Source organism: Marmota monax, unplaced genomic scaffold (genome assembly GCF_021218885.2).
Source record: "Marmota monax isolate L192 unplaced genomic scaffold, Marmota_monax_Labrador192_F-V1.1 WCK01_AAM20220418_F8-fsc00054, whole genome shotgun sequence".
Classification (NCBI taxonomy): Eukaryota; Metazoa; Chordata; class Mammalia; order Rodentia; family Sciuridae; genus Marmota; species Marmota monax.
The window spans coordinates 8,078,520-8,098,238 of NW_026692145.1; the positions used below are offsets into that span (position 1 = coordinate 8,078,520).

General features: G+C 36.7%; 1 protein-coding gene across 1 annotated transcript; it reads right to left on the reverse strand.

Moving 5' to 3' along the window:
• Window positions 1-2,235: 2,235 nt before the first annotated feature.
• On the reverse strand, window positions 2,236-4,492 carry LOC131423254 (uncharacterized). The gene has a single exon (XM_058571490.1). The coding sequence runs from the start codon at window positions 3,898-3,900 to the stop codon at window positions 2,245-2,247; it is 1,656 nt and encodes a 551-aa protein (XP_058427473.1). The 5' UTR covers window positions 3,901-4,492; the 3' UTR covers window positions 2,236-2,244.
• Between the last annotated feature and the right edge of the window lie 15,227 nt (window positions 4,493-19,719).

Consider the following 19,719-nt stretch of genomic DNA (forward strand, 5'->3'; position numbering starts at 1 on the left):
CTTTTTAGGCAAGAATAAAGCTTTAAGTAAGGCTAATATTTCAGCCTTATTTTTGATCTCTTTTCCTTCTGAGGTTAGTAGACCCCGGCGTCTGTAAATTTCTCCGTGTATGTGAGCAGTAGCAAAGGCATATCTACTGTCAGTGTACACGTTTAGTTTCTTCCCCTCTGCCAACTTTAACGCTTGAGTCAGCGCTATCAGTTCTGCCCGCTGAGCTGATGTTCCGCCCGGAAGTGCACTCGCCCATATTACCTCAGATTCGGTGGTGACGGCTGCTCCTGCTCGTCGTTCTCCATTGAGCAGATAACTGCTTCCATCTGTGTACCAGACCAGCTCCACATCCTTCATCGGTTGGTCGGTGAGGTCCGGCCGGGTTCCCTGTGTCTCTGCAAGAATCTGCTGACAGTTGTGAGGATCGGCTTTTCCTGGGAGCGGCAGGAGGGTCGCTGGATTCAGCGTCACCATGGGACCAAACTGAATTCGGTCGGTGTCCAATAACAAAGACTGGTAATGGGTGAGTCGGGCATTTGACATCCAGCGATCAGGCGGCTGGCGAATCACAGTTTCGATGGCATGAGGGGTTAACAGGGTTAATGGCTGTCCCAAAGTCAGTTTAGTGGCATCCTTAATCAGCAGAGCCACAGCTGCAATCATCCGGAGGCATGGTGGCCATCCTGCTGCCACTGGATCTAATTTCTTTGACAGGTAGGCTATAGGTCGCCTCCAGGGCCCTAGTTTTTGGGTTAAAACCCCTTTTGCATATCCCCGTTTTTCATCTATAAACAGATCAAAGGGCTTGGTAATGTCCGGTAAGCCCAAAGCAGGGGCTGACAGAAGAGCCAATTTGATGTTATCAAATGCCAATTGATGTTCCTTAGTCCAAGCAAAGGAGTTACCTTGCTTAGTTAGTAGATACAAGGGGGCTGCTATCTCAGCAAACCCAGGAATCCAGAGTCTACAGAAACCTGCGGTCCCCAGGAATTCCCGCAGTTGCTTGGGACTCTGGGGGGTTGGTATACTTGAGATAGTCTCTTTTCTGGCAGTTGTCAACCATCGTTGACCATCATGGAGTTCATAGCCCAGATAGGTAACTTTTGTCTGACAGATTTGGGCCTTCTTTGCTGACGCCCTATACCCTAGTAGCCCCAAAGTTTGCAATAATTTCTCCGTACCTGCCTGGCAATCTTCCTCGGAGGTCGCAGCCAGCAAGATGTCATCTACATATTGGAGCATGATTAGGGAAGGGTGCCTTACACGGAAGTCTGCCAAATCCTGATGCAAAGCCTCATCGAAGAGTGTTGGGCTGTTTTTAAATCCTTGTGGCAGTCTCGTCCAGGTCAGCTGTCCAGAGATTCCCCCTTCGGGATCTTTCCATTCAAATGCGAAGAGAGCCTGACTTTGGGGAGACAGTCTTAGGCAGAAAAAAGCATCTTTCAGATCCAGAACAGTATACCAAGTATGAGTAGGAGGCAAAGTGCTAAGGAGATTGTAAGGATTTGGCACTGTGGGGTGGATATCGCATACCCTCTTGTTAACTTCCCTTAAGTCTTGGACTGGTCTGTAATCATTAGTCCCCGGCTTTTTAACTGGTAGTAGTGGGGTGTTCCAGGGCGATTGGCAAGGTGTTAGGATGCCTTGGTCTAGGAGGCGTTTGATGTGCGGCTTGATGCCCTGATAGGCCTCTCTTGACATAGGATATTGTTTGATATTAATGGGAGTAGCAGCGGCCTTTAGATGAATGACTATTGGGGGCCGTTGTTTTGCCAATCCCATTCCTCCGGTTTCAGCCCAGGCCTCCGGGTAGGAACTAAGCCAATAGTCCATGTCTTTCATAGGTACCGAGGGCTTGTCAAAAAGTTTATATTCGTCTTCCAATTTGAAAGTCAATATATGTAATGGAGTCTGGTTTGGCCCCGTGATGGAGACGCCCCCATCTTTAAAATAAATTTGGGCTCTCAATTTAGCCAATAAGTCTCTTCCCAACAGTGGATACGGACAGTCAGGCACGTGTAGGAACGAATGAGAAACCTTACCTGTGGCAAGGTGTACTTCTCTCTTGGTGGTCCACCGGTAGGGTTTACTCCCAGTGGCACCTTGGACCCACGTCGTTTTGTGGCTCATGGGTCCTGGTGTCTGTGTCAGCACTGAGTGTTGGGCTCCGGTATCCACTAGGAAGGTCACAGGTTGCTCCCCTACTTGTAGAGTTACCCGGGGCTCAGGGGGGAGCTCCTGGCCCTGACTCCTCTAATCCTCATCTAATGTTAGCAGTCGGGGAGCCCGGTTGGTATCTCTCCTGGGGTTGGGGGGTCTCTTTGGGCAGTCTTTTACCCAGTGTCCTTTTTCCTTGCAGTAGGCACATTGATCTCGGTCTACACGGGGTCTGCTTTGCTCCCTGTCCCTGTTTACTTTGTTTCCCTGATGTCCTGCCTGAACTACGGTGGCCAATATTTTACTTAGTTCCCTGTTACGCCTTTGTTCTCTTTCCCTTTCTTTTTTGTCTGATTCCTCTCTAAGCTTAAGTTCTCGTTCTTCCTGCATCTTTCTGATCCTGTCCTCTCGTTCTTCTGGAGTTTCTCTTTTGTTATATATCTTTTCGGCTTCCTTCAGTAAGTCTGCCAGAGAAAAATCTTGCAAGTTATCTAGTCTCTGCAATTTAGACCTGATATCTGGGGCGGACTGCCAAATGAAAGCCATAGATACATTTCCTTTTTGGTCCTCGCTATCAGGATCAAAAGGAGTAAACCTCCGATATGCCTCTTTTAATCTTTCTAGAAATGCTGTCGGGGTTTCTGCTGCCCCTTGGGTAGTCTGTCTTACCTGAGCCAAATTAGTGGGTCGTCGCCCTGCTGCATGGAGACCCGCTATGAGTAACTGGCGATAGAGACGTAGGTGGTCCCTACCTGCTTCAGTCGCATGGTCCCAGTTTGGCCGGGTTAAAGGAAAAGCTTCATTAATCAAATTTGGGAGTTGGGTGGGACGCCCATCGTCCCCTGGCACATTTTTGCGAGCTTCCAAAAGAACTTTTTGTTTCTCCTCTGAAGTGAGGAGAATTTGCAGGAGCTGCTGGCAGTCATCCCATGTTGGCTGATGAGTTACTAGGATAGACTCAATCAAAGAGGTTAGAGCTATAGGGTCTTTAGAAAAGGAAGGGTTATGGGTTTTCCAGTTATAGAGGTCAGAGGCAGAAAAAGGCCAATACTGATATTGGCCATTGGGGCCTCCCGTCTGTCGCAGGGGGAGAACTCTGGAGGTGTCTCCTGAGGCGGTGTGATCCCGGCGTCCCCGGAGCCGTCCCACCATGGGAGATGGATCCGGGGGAGCATTGGCGACTGGGCCTTCTTGGTTCTCGTCCTCGGAGGATGCTTGATCAGGTTCAGGGGCTTGTAAGGGCTGGGGCTGATAGGGAGGAGGCTCATCAGTCAGCAAGTCAATTAGAGTTGAGTCCTCCGGCGGTAGAACCTTCTTTGGTGTTGTCCCTGTTTTAACTGAGGTCTCAGATTTGTTAAGAACAGGGTAAAGATGAGAGGTTTGGGGAGGGGGAAGTGGAATGAGGGGAGCAGAGGGTTCAAGGGGAGGACGGAGAGGGGGTTTGGGTGGAGAGAAAGGAGCAACCCAAGGGGGGGGGTTGGAGGCTAAGTCCTCCCAGGTAACAATGTAGGGTATCTGGTCAGGGTGTCCATGAGGACCATGGGTGAAGATTCGGGTTTTCACCTGGAAAATAAGATCAGTATTAAAAGTCCCTTCTGCTGGCCAGCTGGTGTTGAATGTTGGCCATTCTGAAGTACAGAGAGTTTTCCATTTTTTCTTTTTGACTGCCACGGACAGGTTGTCTGCCCGATCTTGAACGTCTTGCCAATGATCTAGAGTTAGGCTCAAAGGGGTTGTTAGTGATTGTCCCATGTTACTCTCAGAGAGGAAATAGAGAGACAGACACAATGACACAAAAACGAAACCAAACAGTGAGATCGCTGCGCGGCTTCGGTGGAAACCGAACAAATCAGATGGCCTGGGAGAAGTTTGTACTTCTTTGTCGCCTACAAAAATGGTGTAACCCTCGGAAACACCGGGGGCCCCAAAGAAATGGACCCTTCTGATCCCTGGGACGTCTCCCAGGGTGGCAGGGGAGAAGTCCGAGTTCGTCAACTCCTTCTCAAGCTGCCTCAGAATACTAAATGACAGAACTGCCTCAGAATACTCAGAATACTAAATGACTATGCCTAGGATCATATAGTCTTACAGACGCTGCGCGGAACAAAGAACAGATAACCAACAGGACAACAAGACAGTCAGTTTGAGCTGGCCAGCTTACCTCCCAGTGATGTCGGGTGTCCTCCGGATAGGGACCGGGATCGGAACCGGAACCGGGATCTTGGATCTCGGTGGAACCTCCACAATGAAATATCCACAGATCCCAAACCCGGAATGAACCACACGAGACACTGGCTGCAAAAAGCAGGAGGCGTTTATTCTCACACAAGCGCCTGCGGGTGCACAGCAAAACCTCAGCCGGAGCTTCGGTGAACTGGCACACCGGGCTTTGGGGTATAGATCTTTTATAGGGAACAGGTGGGTTAGGTCTTAGCTTAGCACAGCAACAGCCTTCCTATTGGTCTCTCTGAATTTAGCAGTTGAGTCACCTAGGGGGGTAAACTTGTTTTTCAACTTTTTGTTCTCGGAAAAACCATAAAATTGCATTCTGTCCTTTCAGTTCCTGTTTTTAAACCTAGTTCTCAAGTTTAACCGGTAGGACTGTCTAAAAGGAACATCTTGTGGTAGGGGGCCCGTTAGGGTTATCTACATGGAACATCTTGTGGTAACATTGTGCAACACCTGAGGTGCTACATGCTGCTGGAGGGGTTTTGACATGGGGGTTGGGTGAGGAAGTGTCTTGCAGCTTTGAGGCCTAGGGGTTTGGTCACCTAATGCTGGGCCTGGGTCTTAAGGTCCTACAATATGTATTGGTGAGTATGTGGTATAAATAGAACTATTATACACTCTTTCTAGGCATGTAAACTAATATGGCAATTATGAAAAACAATCTGAAATTTCCTCAAAAATTTTAAGAATAGAATTACCATATGATTTAGCAATCCTAATATACAGTATAAAAATCATAGGAAATGGAGTCAATTTGTCAAAGAGACATCCGTACTCCCATGTTTGTTGCAGCAATATTAAAACTAGACAAGAAATTGATACTACCTATATGCTTGCTGATATATGTGCTATGTAAGGAAATATAGCAAGATAATGGTTAATCAAAGTCTGTTCCTAAAACTCATTTTTGGCATACTAGAGACATTTTATTAAACTTTTTATTTTTTCTTTTTAGTTATGCATGATAATAGAGCAAATTTTGACATACTTTTACAAAATGGAGTGCATCTTATGCAAATTAAGATCCTAGTCTGTGGATGTATATTATGTAGAGATTCACTGTTTTGTATTCATATATATATGCATAGGAAAGTTATGACAGATCTTTCCATTGTCTTTCCTTTTCCTGTCCTCCTCCCTTCCCTTTATTCCCTTTTGTCTAGTCCATTGAACTATTCTCCACCTCCTCCCCCTTATTGTTGTTTAGATTTCATATATCAAAGAGAACATTTAGCATTTGGTTTGGGGGATTGGCTTATTTCACTTTGCATGATAGTCTCCAGACCCATCCATTTAGTGGCAAATTTGGTAAAATCATTCTTTATGGCTAAGTAATATTTCATTGTGTACATATATGCCACATTTTCTTTGTCCATTCATCTGTTGAAGGGCAACTAAGTTGATTCCATAGTTTAACTATTGTGTACTGAGCTGCCGTAAACATTGATGTGGTTGTGTCTCTACAGTATCCTGATTTTAACACCTTTGGATATATACTAAAAAGTGGTATAACCGGGCCAAATGGTAGTTTCATTCTTAGTTTTTTGAGGAATCACCATACTTCTTTCTAGAGTAGTTGCAACAATTTACAGTCCTAACAACAATGTATGATTGGACCCTTTCTAACACATCCTGGCCAACAATTATTGTTACTTGTATTCTTGATAGTTGCCATTCTGACTGGAGTGAGATGAAATCTCAGTGGAGTTTTAATTTACATTTCTCTAATTGCTAGAGACATTGAACATTTTTTCACATATTTGTTGACCATTCATATTTCTTCTTGTGTGAAGTGTTTATTCAGTCCCTTAGCCCATTTATTTTTAAAATTTTATAATTTGTTCTAATTTGTTATACCTAACAGTAGAATGCCTTCTGACATTGTACAAAAATGGAGCACAACTTCTTATTCCTCTGCCTGTACATGGTACAGAATCACACCTGTAGTGTAATCATTCATGTAATTCATGTATATAGGATACTAAAATCTGCCTCATTCCATCATCCTTCCCATTCCCACCCCTCACTCCTCTTTGCACAATCCAAAGTTCCTTCATTCTTCCCTATCTCCCCTCATTATGGATCAGCATCAGCTTATCAGACAAAACATTCAGGCTTTGTTTTTTGGGGTGTTGGCTTATTTTGCTTAGCACAATATTCTCCAGCACCATCCACTTGCTGACAAATGGCATAATTCTATTCTTTTTTAAGGCTGAGCAATATTCCATTGTATATATACCACATTTTCTGTATTCTTTCATCTGTTGAAAGGCATCTAGGCTGGTTCCATAGTATAGATATTGTGACTTGAGCTGCTATAAACATTGATGTGGTCGTGTCCCTGTAGTATGCTGATTTTAAGTCCTTTGAGTATAAACTGAGGAGTGGGATAGTTGGGTCAAGTGGTGGTTCCATTCCAAGTTTTCTGAAGAATCTCCATACTGCTTTCCATAGTAGTTGCACCAATTTGCAGTCCCACCAGCAATGTATGATTGTACCTTTCCCTGATGTCCTTGCCAACAATTATTATTGCTTATATTCTTCATAATTGTCATTCTGACTAGAGTGAGATGAGATCTAAGAGTAGTTTTAATTTGCATTTCTCTGATTGCTAGAGGTGAGGAACATTTTTTTCATATATTTTTGATCGGTTGTATTTCTCCTTCTGTGAAGTGTCTGTTCAGTCCTAAGCCCATTATTGATTTAGTTAATTTTTTTTTTGGTGTTAAGTTTTTTGAATTCTTTATATATTCTGGCAATTAGTGCTCTGAGGTGTATGTGGTAAAGATTTTCTCCCATTATGTAGGCTCTCTCCCCATGTTATTGATTCTTTTGCTGAGAAGAAGCTTTTTAGTTTGATCTGTTCCATTTATTGATTCTTGATTTTACTTCTTGGGCATTAGGAGTCTTGTTAAGGACATCAGGTCCTTATCTGACATAATGAAGATTTGGGCCTACTTTTTCTTCTGTTAGGTGCAGGGTCTCTGTTCTTGTGCCTAAGTCTTTGATTCACTTTGAGTTAAGTTTTTTGCAGGGTGAGAGATAGGGATTAAATTTCATTCTGCTACATATGGAGTTCTACTTTTCCCAGCAACATCTGTCGAAGAGGCTATCTTTTCTCCACTGTATGTTTTTGATGCCTTTGTCTTATATGAGATAACTATTTATGTGTGTTTTTCTCTGTGTCTTTTTTCTATTCCATTTTTGTTCCTGTCTCTATTGCTGCCAGTGCCATGCTAGTTTTGCTACTATAGTTCTGTAATATAATTTAAAGTCTGGTATTGTGATGCCTCCTGTATTACTTTTCTCACTAAAGATTCATTTGGCTATCCTGGGCCTTTTATTTTTCTAAATGAATTTTATGACTGCATTTTTTATTTCTATGAAGAACATGATTGGAATTGTATTAAAATTGCATTAAATCTGCACAGCACATTTGGTAGTATGGATATTTTGACAATATTAATTCTGCCCATCCAAGAACACAGGAGATATTTCCATCTTCTAAGGTCTTCTTCAGCTTCTTTTTTTTAGTGTTCTGTAGTTTTTATTGTAGAGTTCCTTTACCTCTTTTGTTAAATTCATACCCAGTAGTTTTTTTTTTTTTTTTTTGAGGCTATTGTCAAAGGGATAGTTTTTCTAATTTCTCTTTTAGCTGATTCATCATTGGAATATAGGAACACAATTGATTTATGGGTTTTAATTTTATATCTTTCTACATTGCTGAATTAATTTATTAGTTTTAGAAGTTTTCTGTTGAAATTTTTTGGATCTTCTAAATATAAAATCATGTCATTGGCAAACAGTGATAATTTGACTTCCTTTTTTTTTCTATATGTATCTCTTTAATTTCCTTCTTCTGTCTAATTGCTCTTGATAGGGTTTCAAAGACACTGCTGAATAGAAGTAATGAAAGAGGGCATCCCTGTCTTGTTCCAGTTTTTAGAGGGAATGCTTTCATTTTTCACCATTTAGAATAATGTTGGCCTTGGGTTCTATATACCTAGCTTTTACAATGTTGAGGTATATTTCTACTATCCCTATTTTTTTTCTAGGTTTTAAGCATGAATGGATGCTGAGTTTTGTCAAATTATTTTTTTGCATTCATTGAGATAATCATGCAGTTCTTGTCTTTAAGTCTGCTTACGTGTTAAATTACATTTATTGATTTCCATATGCTGAACCAACCCTGCATCGGTGGGATGAACCCCACTTAACCATGGTGCACTATTTTTAATGTGTTTTTGTGTGTGATTTGCCAGTATTTTATCAGTGTTTAATGCACCTATGTTCATCAGGGATATTGGTCTGAAGTTTCCTTTCCTTGATGTCTCTTTGTTTAGTTTTTATGTTTGGATGATGCTAGCTTCATAGAACGAGTTTGGAAGGTTTCCCTCCTTTTCTATTTTATGAATGATTTGAGGAAGATTGGTGTTAGTTCTTCTTCAAAGGTCTGGTAGAACAGTTCAGAATCCATACAGTCCTGGGCTTTTCTTTTTTGGTAAACTTTCAAGGCATATTCAACTTCATTGCTTGAAATTGATCTGTTTAAATTTTCTATGTCTTCCTGGTTTAATTTGGGTAGGTCCTATGCCTCTAGAAAGTTTTTTATCTCTATAATAAAATCCTCTATATATATTAATAATAACTTCTTCAAGTGAGGAGATTAAAGCTATTTCTTACCATATCTTTGAAACTTTATTTTGTATTTTCCCAGTTTTATTCATTTAGTCTGTATTACATTTATATAACTATTAAATTTTAAAATTCATATTCTTCTTTGTTGCATGTAACATGGAAGTCTTGTGGTATCTGTGCATCGTTTTTGTCTCTTAAATAATTTTTAAACAATGTTCCTCATTCCTTTCTATATTATAAATCTATCACTTATGATGCCACAGGTACATTGCCTCACATTTAGAACTTTAGCTAAATTCTATACAATCAATAAATTACATCCCACACATAATTGCAGTTGATACAGAAGTTAGTCACATTACCCAAAGTCATCCTGTAGAATTTATAATAGCAGAATAAAGAAGATCCTTTGTGGGCTGGGGTTGTGTCTCAGAGGTAAAGCACTTGCCTAGCATGTGCGAATACCTGGGTTTTATCCTCAGCACCACATAAAGATAAATAAATAAAGGTATTGTATCCAACCAAAACTAAAAAATAAAATTAAAAAAAAGAAATTCCTTTGGGCTATAATTTCAAATTTGGGAGAATATAAATATGAAAGACTTGGTATCTATTTTCTCTGAAATGTGGCAAAGGCCATCAGTAAATGAGTGGGAAATAAAAATAGGAGATAGTTATCTTGATGTTAGCATGTTTCACTTTTAATCTATAAAGTCATTTTTATTGCAGTTTTCTTTTGCTTTATCCTGGGATTGAATTCTGGAATGTACATTACTATTTTTATAAATCTTAAGTTAATTATGATGGTTGCATATGTGTGGCAATTGTGAGACATGTTATTAATCTATCCCTTTTGTTTTACCAAAGTGTCTATGCCAGTTTTTCATTAAGATTTTCTCTGAAACATTGTCACTTAAGGTGTTTCACAGTTTTAAAAAAAGTGTTTTTCACTGTTATTTAAAGGGTTTGAGAAGTTGTTTAGAAAAAGATTGATTATCATTGAATCCAGAATTTCTTAGTGATCACTTTCATAATTAGATATTCAACATTCTACAAAGCACATTTTTGGAAATGTTGGTTGATATGTTATATTTATATATAATAATTTGCCAATATTACATTTAATTTAGCAGCTTTACTGTAACTGACAAAACTCTTTCACACAAATTCTTCCCAACCTTTAATTTGTGTAGTTCTGTAAATTTAAATTCCTATCACTACATTCACAACAGAATCTAGCTAGTCAAGATAGTTTTTAATTTCCACCAGAATCCAGCATTTATGATTTTTCTCACAGTTTATTTTATTTAAATATGTAGTCAGGAGGACTTCTAAAGCTCCATTCAAGATATTTTTCACTATATTATATTAGACAGTTAAGGATAGTGTCAGCTTTTTCTAACAGATAATACCTTCCAAATTTTCACTATAAGTTTACTGAATTGTCAATTTACAAAATTTTTATCACTCAGATCATGTTTTTTTTCATATGACTAGAGATTTTGTCATTTCCTTTTTTGAAACCAAACTTTATTTTGCATACACTTTGTTATGATCTCTTAGCTGAATAAAAATAACATTTGACCAAAATATTTGAATTAGAAACTTTCCAAGTATGAATACAGCACAAAGACTCTTATTTTTACCTCTGCTAAGACCAAATAAAAACAGAATATACTTATACAAATATAATATGTTTAAGAAAGATAATTGATAAACAAAATTTCAGTTTATGCTTTATGATTTTAGAATTGTGGTCCTGCTATTGAAAATGCTCACCTGCCTTGAAACTTAACAATTATAATTTTTTCACCTGAAATATTCCTGGAATATGTTACTGAAAATAAAATTCAAAGTGTTCATTTTAAACTTTGTACTGTTTTATCTCTGCAACACACCATATATCATAACCATAGTTTGAGTTATTTTCACAAATTGGACATACATATGTAATTAGTACCCAGATTAAGAAAGAGAACCCCAGAACTCAGAAGCCTTTTTTTATTTAAATAAATATTTATTTATTTAAAAATACCACAGAAGACATATTTGGATAAAAAAATGAAGAGACATACATGGAAACAAAAATATACAGGACCATGTGAAAAAAGTGTGTATGTGGTGGGGGAGACACCATCAACATTCCAGAAAGAAGCACAGTGGGAAATCAATTACACATCATTTAAAAAAGAGCAAGTCTATCAAAAAGTATTAAGTAATAGAGTATAAATGCAAAATATAGTGTCACATTAGGTTTATAAGAAGAAGAGACTAGTACCTTATGGATGGGCAGCCAGGGAGCAGTAAGATTGTTTGGTTTTGTCTCAAGGTCACTGACCTTGTCGTAGTGCATTCCTGGGCTATGTGATACAGCCATAGGGGTCCAAGGATGCAATATGCTATGATAACAGCATAAAAATAATACACTGGAAACCATATTTAGCAGAAAAAATAAAATATGAATTTAGGTAATTAGCATAAACAATTGGGGCCATTGTGAGGTTGCTGGCACAAGGAGGAACTAAGCACAGGTAGGTATTTTTTTTCTGGGCCCAGTCTGAATCTCCAGAGAGCACCTGCCCACTCTTCAGTTGGCTGCTCTAAGTCAAGGTCAGGGATACTCATAGCACATGCCTCACGAGTCATGTTCTCTGTACTCAGCTTTGGTCACAGCCTAAGAAAAATGCCAAGGTTTACTCCAAGAAATACTTTCATGAGTTTCCTATGTTTGTGATTTTCTCAATAGAACCTGAATGTCCCACAGAAACACTAGGCTATTTGTTGCTCATGGTGATTAAATAAAATACATTTGTGCAGTTCAAAGGTGCAGCACACCCTTGGGAGGTCCTAGAGGAGAGCCACAGTCCTCATACTGTCTGTTCTCTAGGTGGGCACCATCTCCTCTCTGGGTCAGGCAGCTATGCAGAGGGCAGAACTTTGAAATGCTTCAAGAACTTCAGAATAAATAAGACTGTCTTATCACCAGGGGAACAGATATACAAGAATCTACTCTGCCTTAAAGGAGTAGAGATGGAAAAGAAAATTGTTCACAAATCCAGGACCTTTCAGGTCTCCTAGATGTGGACAAGGAAAAGTCCTCCTGGGCCATCACAGCCTTGACCAAGTCCAACTCAGCCAATTAGAAACCCTTTTGAAACCTCCCTTCCACTTGCTTCCTCCGAGAGTAACCATTATTCTAACTTCTAACTCTGTAGACTAATTATGTCTCTTGAAATATATCATGTGTCTAGTCTCATTAGGTAAATTATACACAATAGAATTACTCTAAGTGTTTAAGTTGAACAAATTCAGTGTTTTTCTTCCTCATTAAACAAGATTGTATGATTTAGAAAATTGAAGAAATATAACTGTATATGGTGAATTACATTTGTTCATTTGCATATGTTGAAATAACCTTGCATCCCTGGGATGAAAACAACATGATCATATGCAATTTTATTAACGTGTTTTGAATGTGACTTGCTAATATTTTATTAAGAATTTTTACACCTCTGCTCATCAGGGATATCAATCTGTAGTTTTTTTTTTCCTTGACATGTTCTTTGTCTGGTTTGGGTATCAGGGTGATACCAGCTTCATAGAATAAATTTGGCAGTGTTTCCTCTCTTCCTGTTTCATGGAATAATTTGAGGAGGATTGGTGTTAGTAGAACTCACTGAGAATCCATCTGGTTCTGGGCATTTCTTTGTTGGAAGGGAGAATGGGAGAATATCTTCACCAGCTATTCTTTTAATAGGAGATTAATATAAAAACATGTAAAGAACTCAAAATACTTAATATAAAAAACAAATTCTGCCTAGCATGGGAAGACTACCATGATAAATACCTACATTAAAAAGAGGAAGGGCATAGCCAAGGCACAGTGGTGCAAGCCTGTAAACCCAGTGGCTCGGGAGGCTGAGGCAGGAGTATTTTGAGTTCAAAGCCAGCCTCAGCAACTTAGTGAGGCCCTAAACAACACAGTGAGATCCTGTATCTAAATAAAATTCAAAATAGCACTGGATATGTGGCTTAGTGATCATGTGCTCCTGAGTTCTGTCCCTGGTACCCCCCACAAAGTACTGCAATCAATAAATGGGCAAAAGAATTAAACATATTTTTCAAAAGAAGAAATACAAATGGCCAACAAACATAAAAATTGGTAAATATCCTTAGCATTCAGGGAAATGCTAATCAAACTACATTAAGATTTTGTGTCACTCAAGTTGAATGGTAATCATCAAGAATACATATAATAATAACTAATGCTGATGAGGATGTGGGGGAAAAATGTGCACTCATACATTGTTGGTGGGACTGCATATTAGTGCAACTACTTTGGAAAGCTGTATGGAGATTCCTTAAAAGACTAGGAATGGAACAACCATATGACCCAGCAATCCAACTCCTTGGTAAATATCCAAAAGCATTATATGTGTATACAAATGTTTATAGAATTGCAACCCACAGTAATAAAGTTACATAACCAGACTTTGTGTCCCTAAATGAAATTTATGGCATTTGCTGTAAATGGATAGAACTGGAGCCTATCATGCTAAGTGAAATAATCCAGACTCAGATATTCAAAGGTCAAATGTTTTCTCTTTTATGAACAAGAAATAAAGAATATAAAAATGGAGGATACCATGAAAATGGAGGGGAGAACTGTGGAGTTGAGACTAAGGAGATCAAGTAGGAGTGAAGAGGGATGGGAAAGAGGAAGAACTGAAAAATGAAATTGACTGAACTGTGCTATGCACATGGAGGAATATATCAAAATTAATTTCACTTATATGTATACCTTTAATGCACCAAATAAAAAAAATAAATTAACAGAAGAAAAACCTATAGAGTAGAGGAAGGAAATTGGGGAAGAAGGGAGGCAAGAGAAAGGGGACAATGTGGAGACTGAAATAGAGCAAATTATATATACATGTATGTATATGTTAAAATGAACCCCACTATTATGCATAACTAAAATGCCCTAAAAAGTAAAAGAAATGTAACTCTACACTGGAATGCTACCTAAACTTTTGTATTCAATGTTGAAGAAAAAAATTGAATTTCTTAATTTTAAATGGGAAAAATAAGAGTACCTATTTCACAGATTTCTTATGAATAGTGAATGTTTTCTGCATGCACATATGTATGTGTATTGATCTATTTATCTATCTACCTACATACCCACCGATGAATTCTGTAATGTGAGGCACTGAACACAGATTAGGCATGCAAACAATTATCATTGCTATTAGTGGAAATTTTTTAATGCTTAGAAATACCAAAAAATATATATTTAAAAAATTATTATCAATTAATATCATAACTAATGAAATCTACTGTAACTCTTTTCAAATACAATGGCTGCATTTTTAATGAATGCAATTATAAAAACTAACATAATGAACATCATGTTCTTGACAATTGATTAAACTGTCATACATTCCATTTTTTTTGTTATAGTGATTAATTCTGGAATATTTGAAAGTTTATCATCTGTATTATGTTGATTTAAAAATACTTCACACTGACATGGAAGTGTGTCAATAATTTGTCAGTACATTCATGACTCACATAAAGATATACATGAAAAGTCATTAATAGTTCTTAATCATTTCAATAAATGTCTGAATAAAGCAATGAGCCATGAAAGTTGCCTTTGATTTTTAAAAATAGTTTCAATATTTTATGATTATCTTTAAATGTAAATTGTCTATTATTTTAAAATAATAGTTATTAAGAATTTGACTCATAGTGGGATAGAGAAGGAGATCATGGAAGGTATAGATGAATTCTAGATAGGGAAGAGGGGTGGGAGAGAGCAGGGGATTAGTAAGGATGGTGGAATATGATGGACATCATTATACAAAGTACATGTATGAAGACTTGAATTGGGTGTCAAGATATTTTATATACAGAGATACGAAAAGTGTGGTATTTATGTGTATTAAGAATTGTAATGCAAAAAATAATAATGTTACTTTAGATTAGGTAGAGGGAAGTGAAAGGAGGGGAAGGCAGGAGATGTGGGGATAAGAAAAATAGTAGAATGAAACAGCCATTATTACTTTATGTAGGTATGTGACTGTATGACCAATTTGATTCTACAACAGGTATAATCAGAAAAATGAGAAACTATATCCCATTTATGTATGATACATCAAAGTATATAAGTGCATTCTACTGTCATGCATAACTAATTAAAACAAATAAAAAATAAGATAGAAAAAAATAAAATACTAAATTAAAAAAATTATGTAGGATTTTTTTTTTAGTTTAATAAGTATGGGATTTTGAAATGTGATTACATGTTATAATTGCTGAAATATTTAGATGAAAACATATGGGGGATATTTGTTTGTTTAGATATTTATTCATTTCTCATTGTTTACTTTGTTCTATTTTCCTCGTATATCTAGGTAATTATTTCAAGACTCTATTTTGTTAAAATGCTAGCAAGTTCATCATGATCTTATTGATATGGATCTTTCAGGGGTGATATAAGGGAATGAACTTAGGGGTATTTTACCACTGAGATATATGCCTAATCCTTTTTTATTTTTTACTTTGAGACAGAGTTTTGTTAAATTGCTGAGGGTCTTGCAAGGTGCCTGAGGCTGGCCTCAAACTTGTGATCCTCCTGCCTCAGCCTCCCAAGAGGCTGGCCTAAAGATGCACCACCACATCCATCATGGATTCATTCATAGTTAAATTAAGGCATAGTTTACACAACACACAACATTGTTTTAGTAAAAATTTAATGATTATTAATTACAAATAATTGCTTATCACCACAAACCAGTTTTTCAACATTTCTGTCACCTGAAAGAGATTCAGTTATCACTATTTGCAATAAATCTGTTTTCTCACCCTACACCCAGGAAACCACTAACTTATTCTTCCTATAGACTTGTCCTCTACAAACATGTCATATAAATAGTGTCATATAAACACTGTACGTGACATCTTACACATCTGGCTTCTTTGACTTAGCATAAGGTTTGTGAGGTAACATGTGGTAAGATAAACACTTTGTTAATATTTATTGCCTCAGAGTATTCCATAGTTGATGGGCATATACATTATAAAAAGGTATCATTGTCTATAAGAAGTCTGGTGAAAGTAAGTCACAATCAAACCATGCTACATCTTGAAAGTCATATAAAATATTTGAGTTTACTCTAAAGACAGTGATGATACAAAATAAAGTATTTTTATATAGAAAATTAATTCATTCTATTAAAAATATTATTCACTTAATTGTAGTTATCACATATGTAAATTATAAAATGCTAAAATAATTTAAATTTTAATGTGCTATTTTTAATTATGTCTACATCATAATATAAGTGTAAAATTTTGTGTAAATAAAAAACTTCCTAATTAAATTTCTCTTTTTGTTACTCTTAGAAACATCTACTATTACAGAAAGTTCCCTGGGATTCTTACTTCCTAATTTTAATTTTAATTTTAAAATACAATGCATAAATAGATATCTACGGTGGTTAGTTCTTCACTTCATGCCCAGAATTATTCACTGAATAATGTGTTATGAGTATTTAATTCAGCAGGTTTAGTAGTGGCCTGGGCTGTTTTACTAGAGAAAAAATAAATAACCTGCCTGGAACTAATTACTGGTCAAGGCAAAGAGTATTAAGGTGGCTTGCCGCACTTGTCAGCATTTTTCATTGTTAAAAGTGAAATCCGTTGATGTATAATTTATTTAAGCAGTGTGAAAACTCCTTCTTTGTCCCTTCTGATTAACTTTGGCTTGAAGTCCACTTTATCTGATATGAGGATAGAAATTCCTGCTTGTTTACCTGATCCATGTGAGTGATATGTTTTTCTCATTCTTTCACCTTCAGTCTGTGGATGCTTTTGCCTATGAGGTGAGTCTCTTAGAGACAGCATATCATTGAGTCTTGTTTTCTATTCCAATCTGCCAGTCTATGACTTTTGATTCATGAGTTTAGGCCATTAATGTTCAAGGTTATTATTGATATATGATTTGTATTTCCAGTCTTTTGGGTTTATTTCTGTTTTTTAATTTGACTTAGTTTCTCCTTTGACTATTTCTTGAGTGTAGTTACTCCCTTTGTTGGCTTTCACTTTTTTTTTTCATTTCATCCTCATGGAATACTTTGCTGAGAATGTTCTTTAGTGCAGGATTTCTAGTTGTGAACTTTTTAAACTTTTGTTTATCATGGAAGGTTTTATTTCATCTTCAAATCTGCAGCTTAATTTTGCTGGTTATAGAATTGGTTGGCATCATTTTCTTCCATACCTGGTATATATTGTTCCAGGACCTATTAATTTTCAGGGTCTGGGTTGAGAAATCAGCTAAGATTCAAATCGTTTCGCCCTATACATAATCTGATGTTTTTCTCTCACAGCCTTTAAAATTCTACTCTTATTCTGTATTGAAGCATTTTCATTATAATGTGCCTTGGTGTGGATCTGTTGTATATTTATGACCCAAACAATGGAGTATCTGTGTACATTAAACAAACCCTTCTTAATTTCAAGACTAAAACAGACCACAATACAATAATTCTGGGTGACTTTAACATATCTCTCTCACTGCTGCATAGAGCCTTCAAACAAAAACTAAAAAAATAAAAAATAAACTATACAACTAAGTAATACTATCAATAATTTAGACTTAACAAACATATATAGAATATTTCAGCCATCAAAGAGTGAATACACTTTCTTCTCATCAGTACACAGATTCTTCTCCCAAGCATACAATATTTTAGGCCACAAAGAAACTCTTAGCAAAAAAAAATAGAGATAGTACCAGACATTCTATCATATCTTAATGGGATGAAATTAGATATCAATGATTAAAAAAAAATAGAAGCTATAGCAACACTGGGAAACTAAATGATATGTTATGGAATGACAAATGAATAGCAGAAGAAAAGATGTATGAGATTAAAAAAATACTTGGAGGTAAATGAGAATAGTGATACAATATATCAAAATCACTGGGACACTATGAGAGGAGCACTAAGAGGAAAGTTTATTGCATTGAGCTCATGCATTAAAAGAATAGAAAGTTAATGAATAAATGACTTAACATCACATCTCAAAGCCCTAGCAAAAGAAGGACAAATCACAATACAAAGCAGTAAAAGACAGAAAATAATTAAAATCAGAGCTGAAATCAATAAAATTCAAACAAAAGAATCAATTTTAAAAACTGACAAAACAAAAAGTTGGTTCTTTGAGAAAATAAATATAATTGATAGATCCTAAGCCACACTAATGAAAAGAAAGAGAGAAAAAACTCAAATTACCAAATTGATGATGAAAAAGGAATTATCACAATGGACACTACTGATATACATAAGGTGATTAGACACTATTTTGAAAATTTATACTCCAATAAAATAGAAAATCTCAAAAACGTCAACAAATTTCTAGAGACATATGACATACTCAGACTGAATTAGGAGGACATACACAATTTAAACAGAATAACTTCAAGTAATGAAATAGAAGACACTATTAAAAGCCTACCAACCAAGGACAGCTCAGGACCAGACAGATTCTCAGCCGAGTTCTACAAGACTTTCAAAGAAGAATTAACTTCAGAGCTACTCAAATTATTCCATAAAATGGAAAAGGAGTGAACCATTCCAAACTCATTCTATGAAGCTAGCATCACTCTGATCTCAAAACCAGACAAAGACACATCAAGGAAAGAAAACTTCATACCAATATCCCTAATGGATATAGACGCAAAAACTCTCAATAAAATTTTATGGCAAATCACAAAAACATATTAGAAAGGTAGTGCACCACAATCAAGTGGATCTCAGGGATGCACGGTTGTTTCAACATATGGAAACCAATAAATGTAAACCATCATATCAATAGACTCAAAAACAAGAATCATATGATTATCTCAACAGATGCATAGAATGCATTTGACAAAATGGAGCACAACTTCTTGTTCAAAACTTAAAAAAAAAAAAAAAAACAACCTAGGGATAGTAGGGAATATACTTCAACATTTTGAAAGCTATCTGTGCTAAGCCCAAGGCCAACATCATTCTAAATAGAGAAAAATTGAAAGTATTCTCAACAATAACTGGAACAAGAGAGGGATGCCCTCTTTCACCACTTTTATTTAACATAGTTCTTGAAACACTAGCCAGAGCAATTACGCAGATGAAAGAAATTAAAGATACATGTATACGAAAAGAAGAACTCAAACTATCATTGTTTGCTGATGACATGACTCTATATTTAGAAGATCCAAAAAAAATTCCATTAGAAAACTTCTAGAACTAACAAGTTAATTCAGCAAAGTAGCATGATATAAAATTGACACTCCAAAATCAAATGTATTCTTATACATCATTAATGAATCCACTGAAAGAGAAATTAGGAAATCTACCCCAGTCACAATAGCCTCAAAACATAAAATATTTGGGAATTAATTTAACAAAAGAGGTGAAAGACTCCTACAATAAAAACTACTGAACACTAAAGAAAGAAAATTAAACAAACCTAAGAAGATGGAAAGATCTCCCATGATCTTGGATAGGCAGAAATGACATTGTCAAAATGGCCATATTACCAAAAATTTTACACAGATTTAATGCAATTCCTACTAAAATTCCAATGACATTCTTCATAGAAATACAAAAAGCAATCATGAAATTTATTTGGAAAAATAAGAATCCCCGAATA

Coding starts and splice junctions, on each gene's coding strand:
- LOC131423254 (XM_058571490.1), bottom strand. CDS start 3,900: ATGGGACAATCACTAACAACCCCTTTGAGCCTAACTCTAGATCATTGG.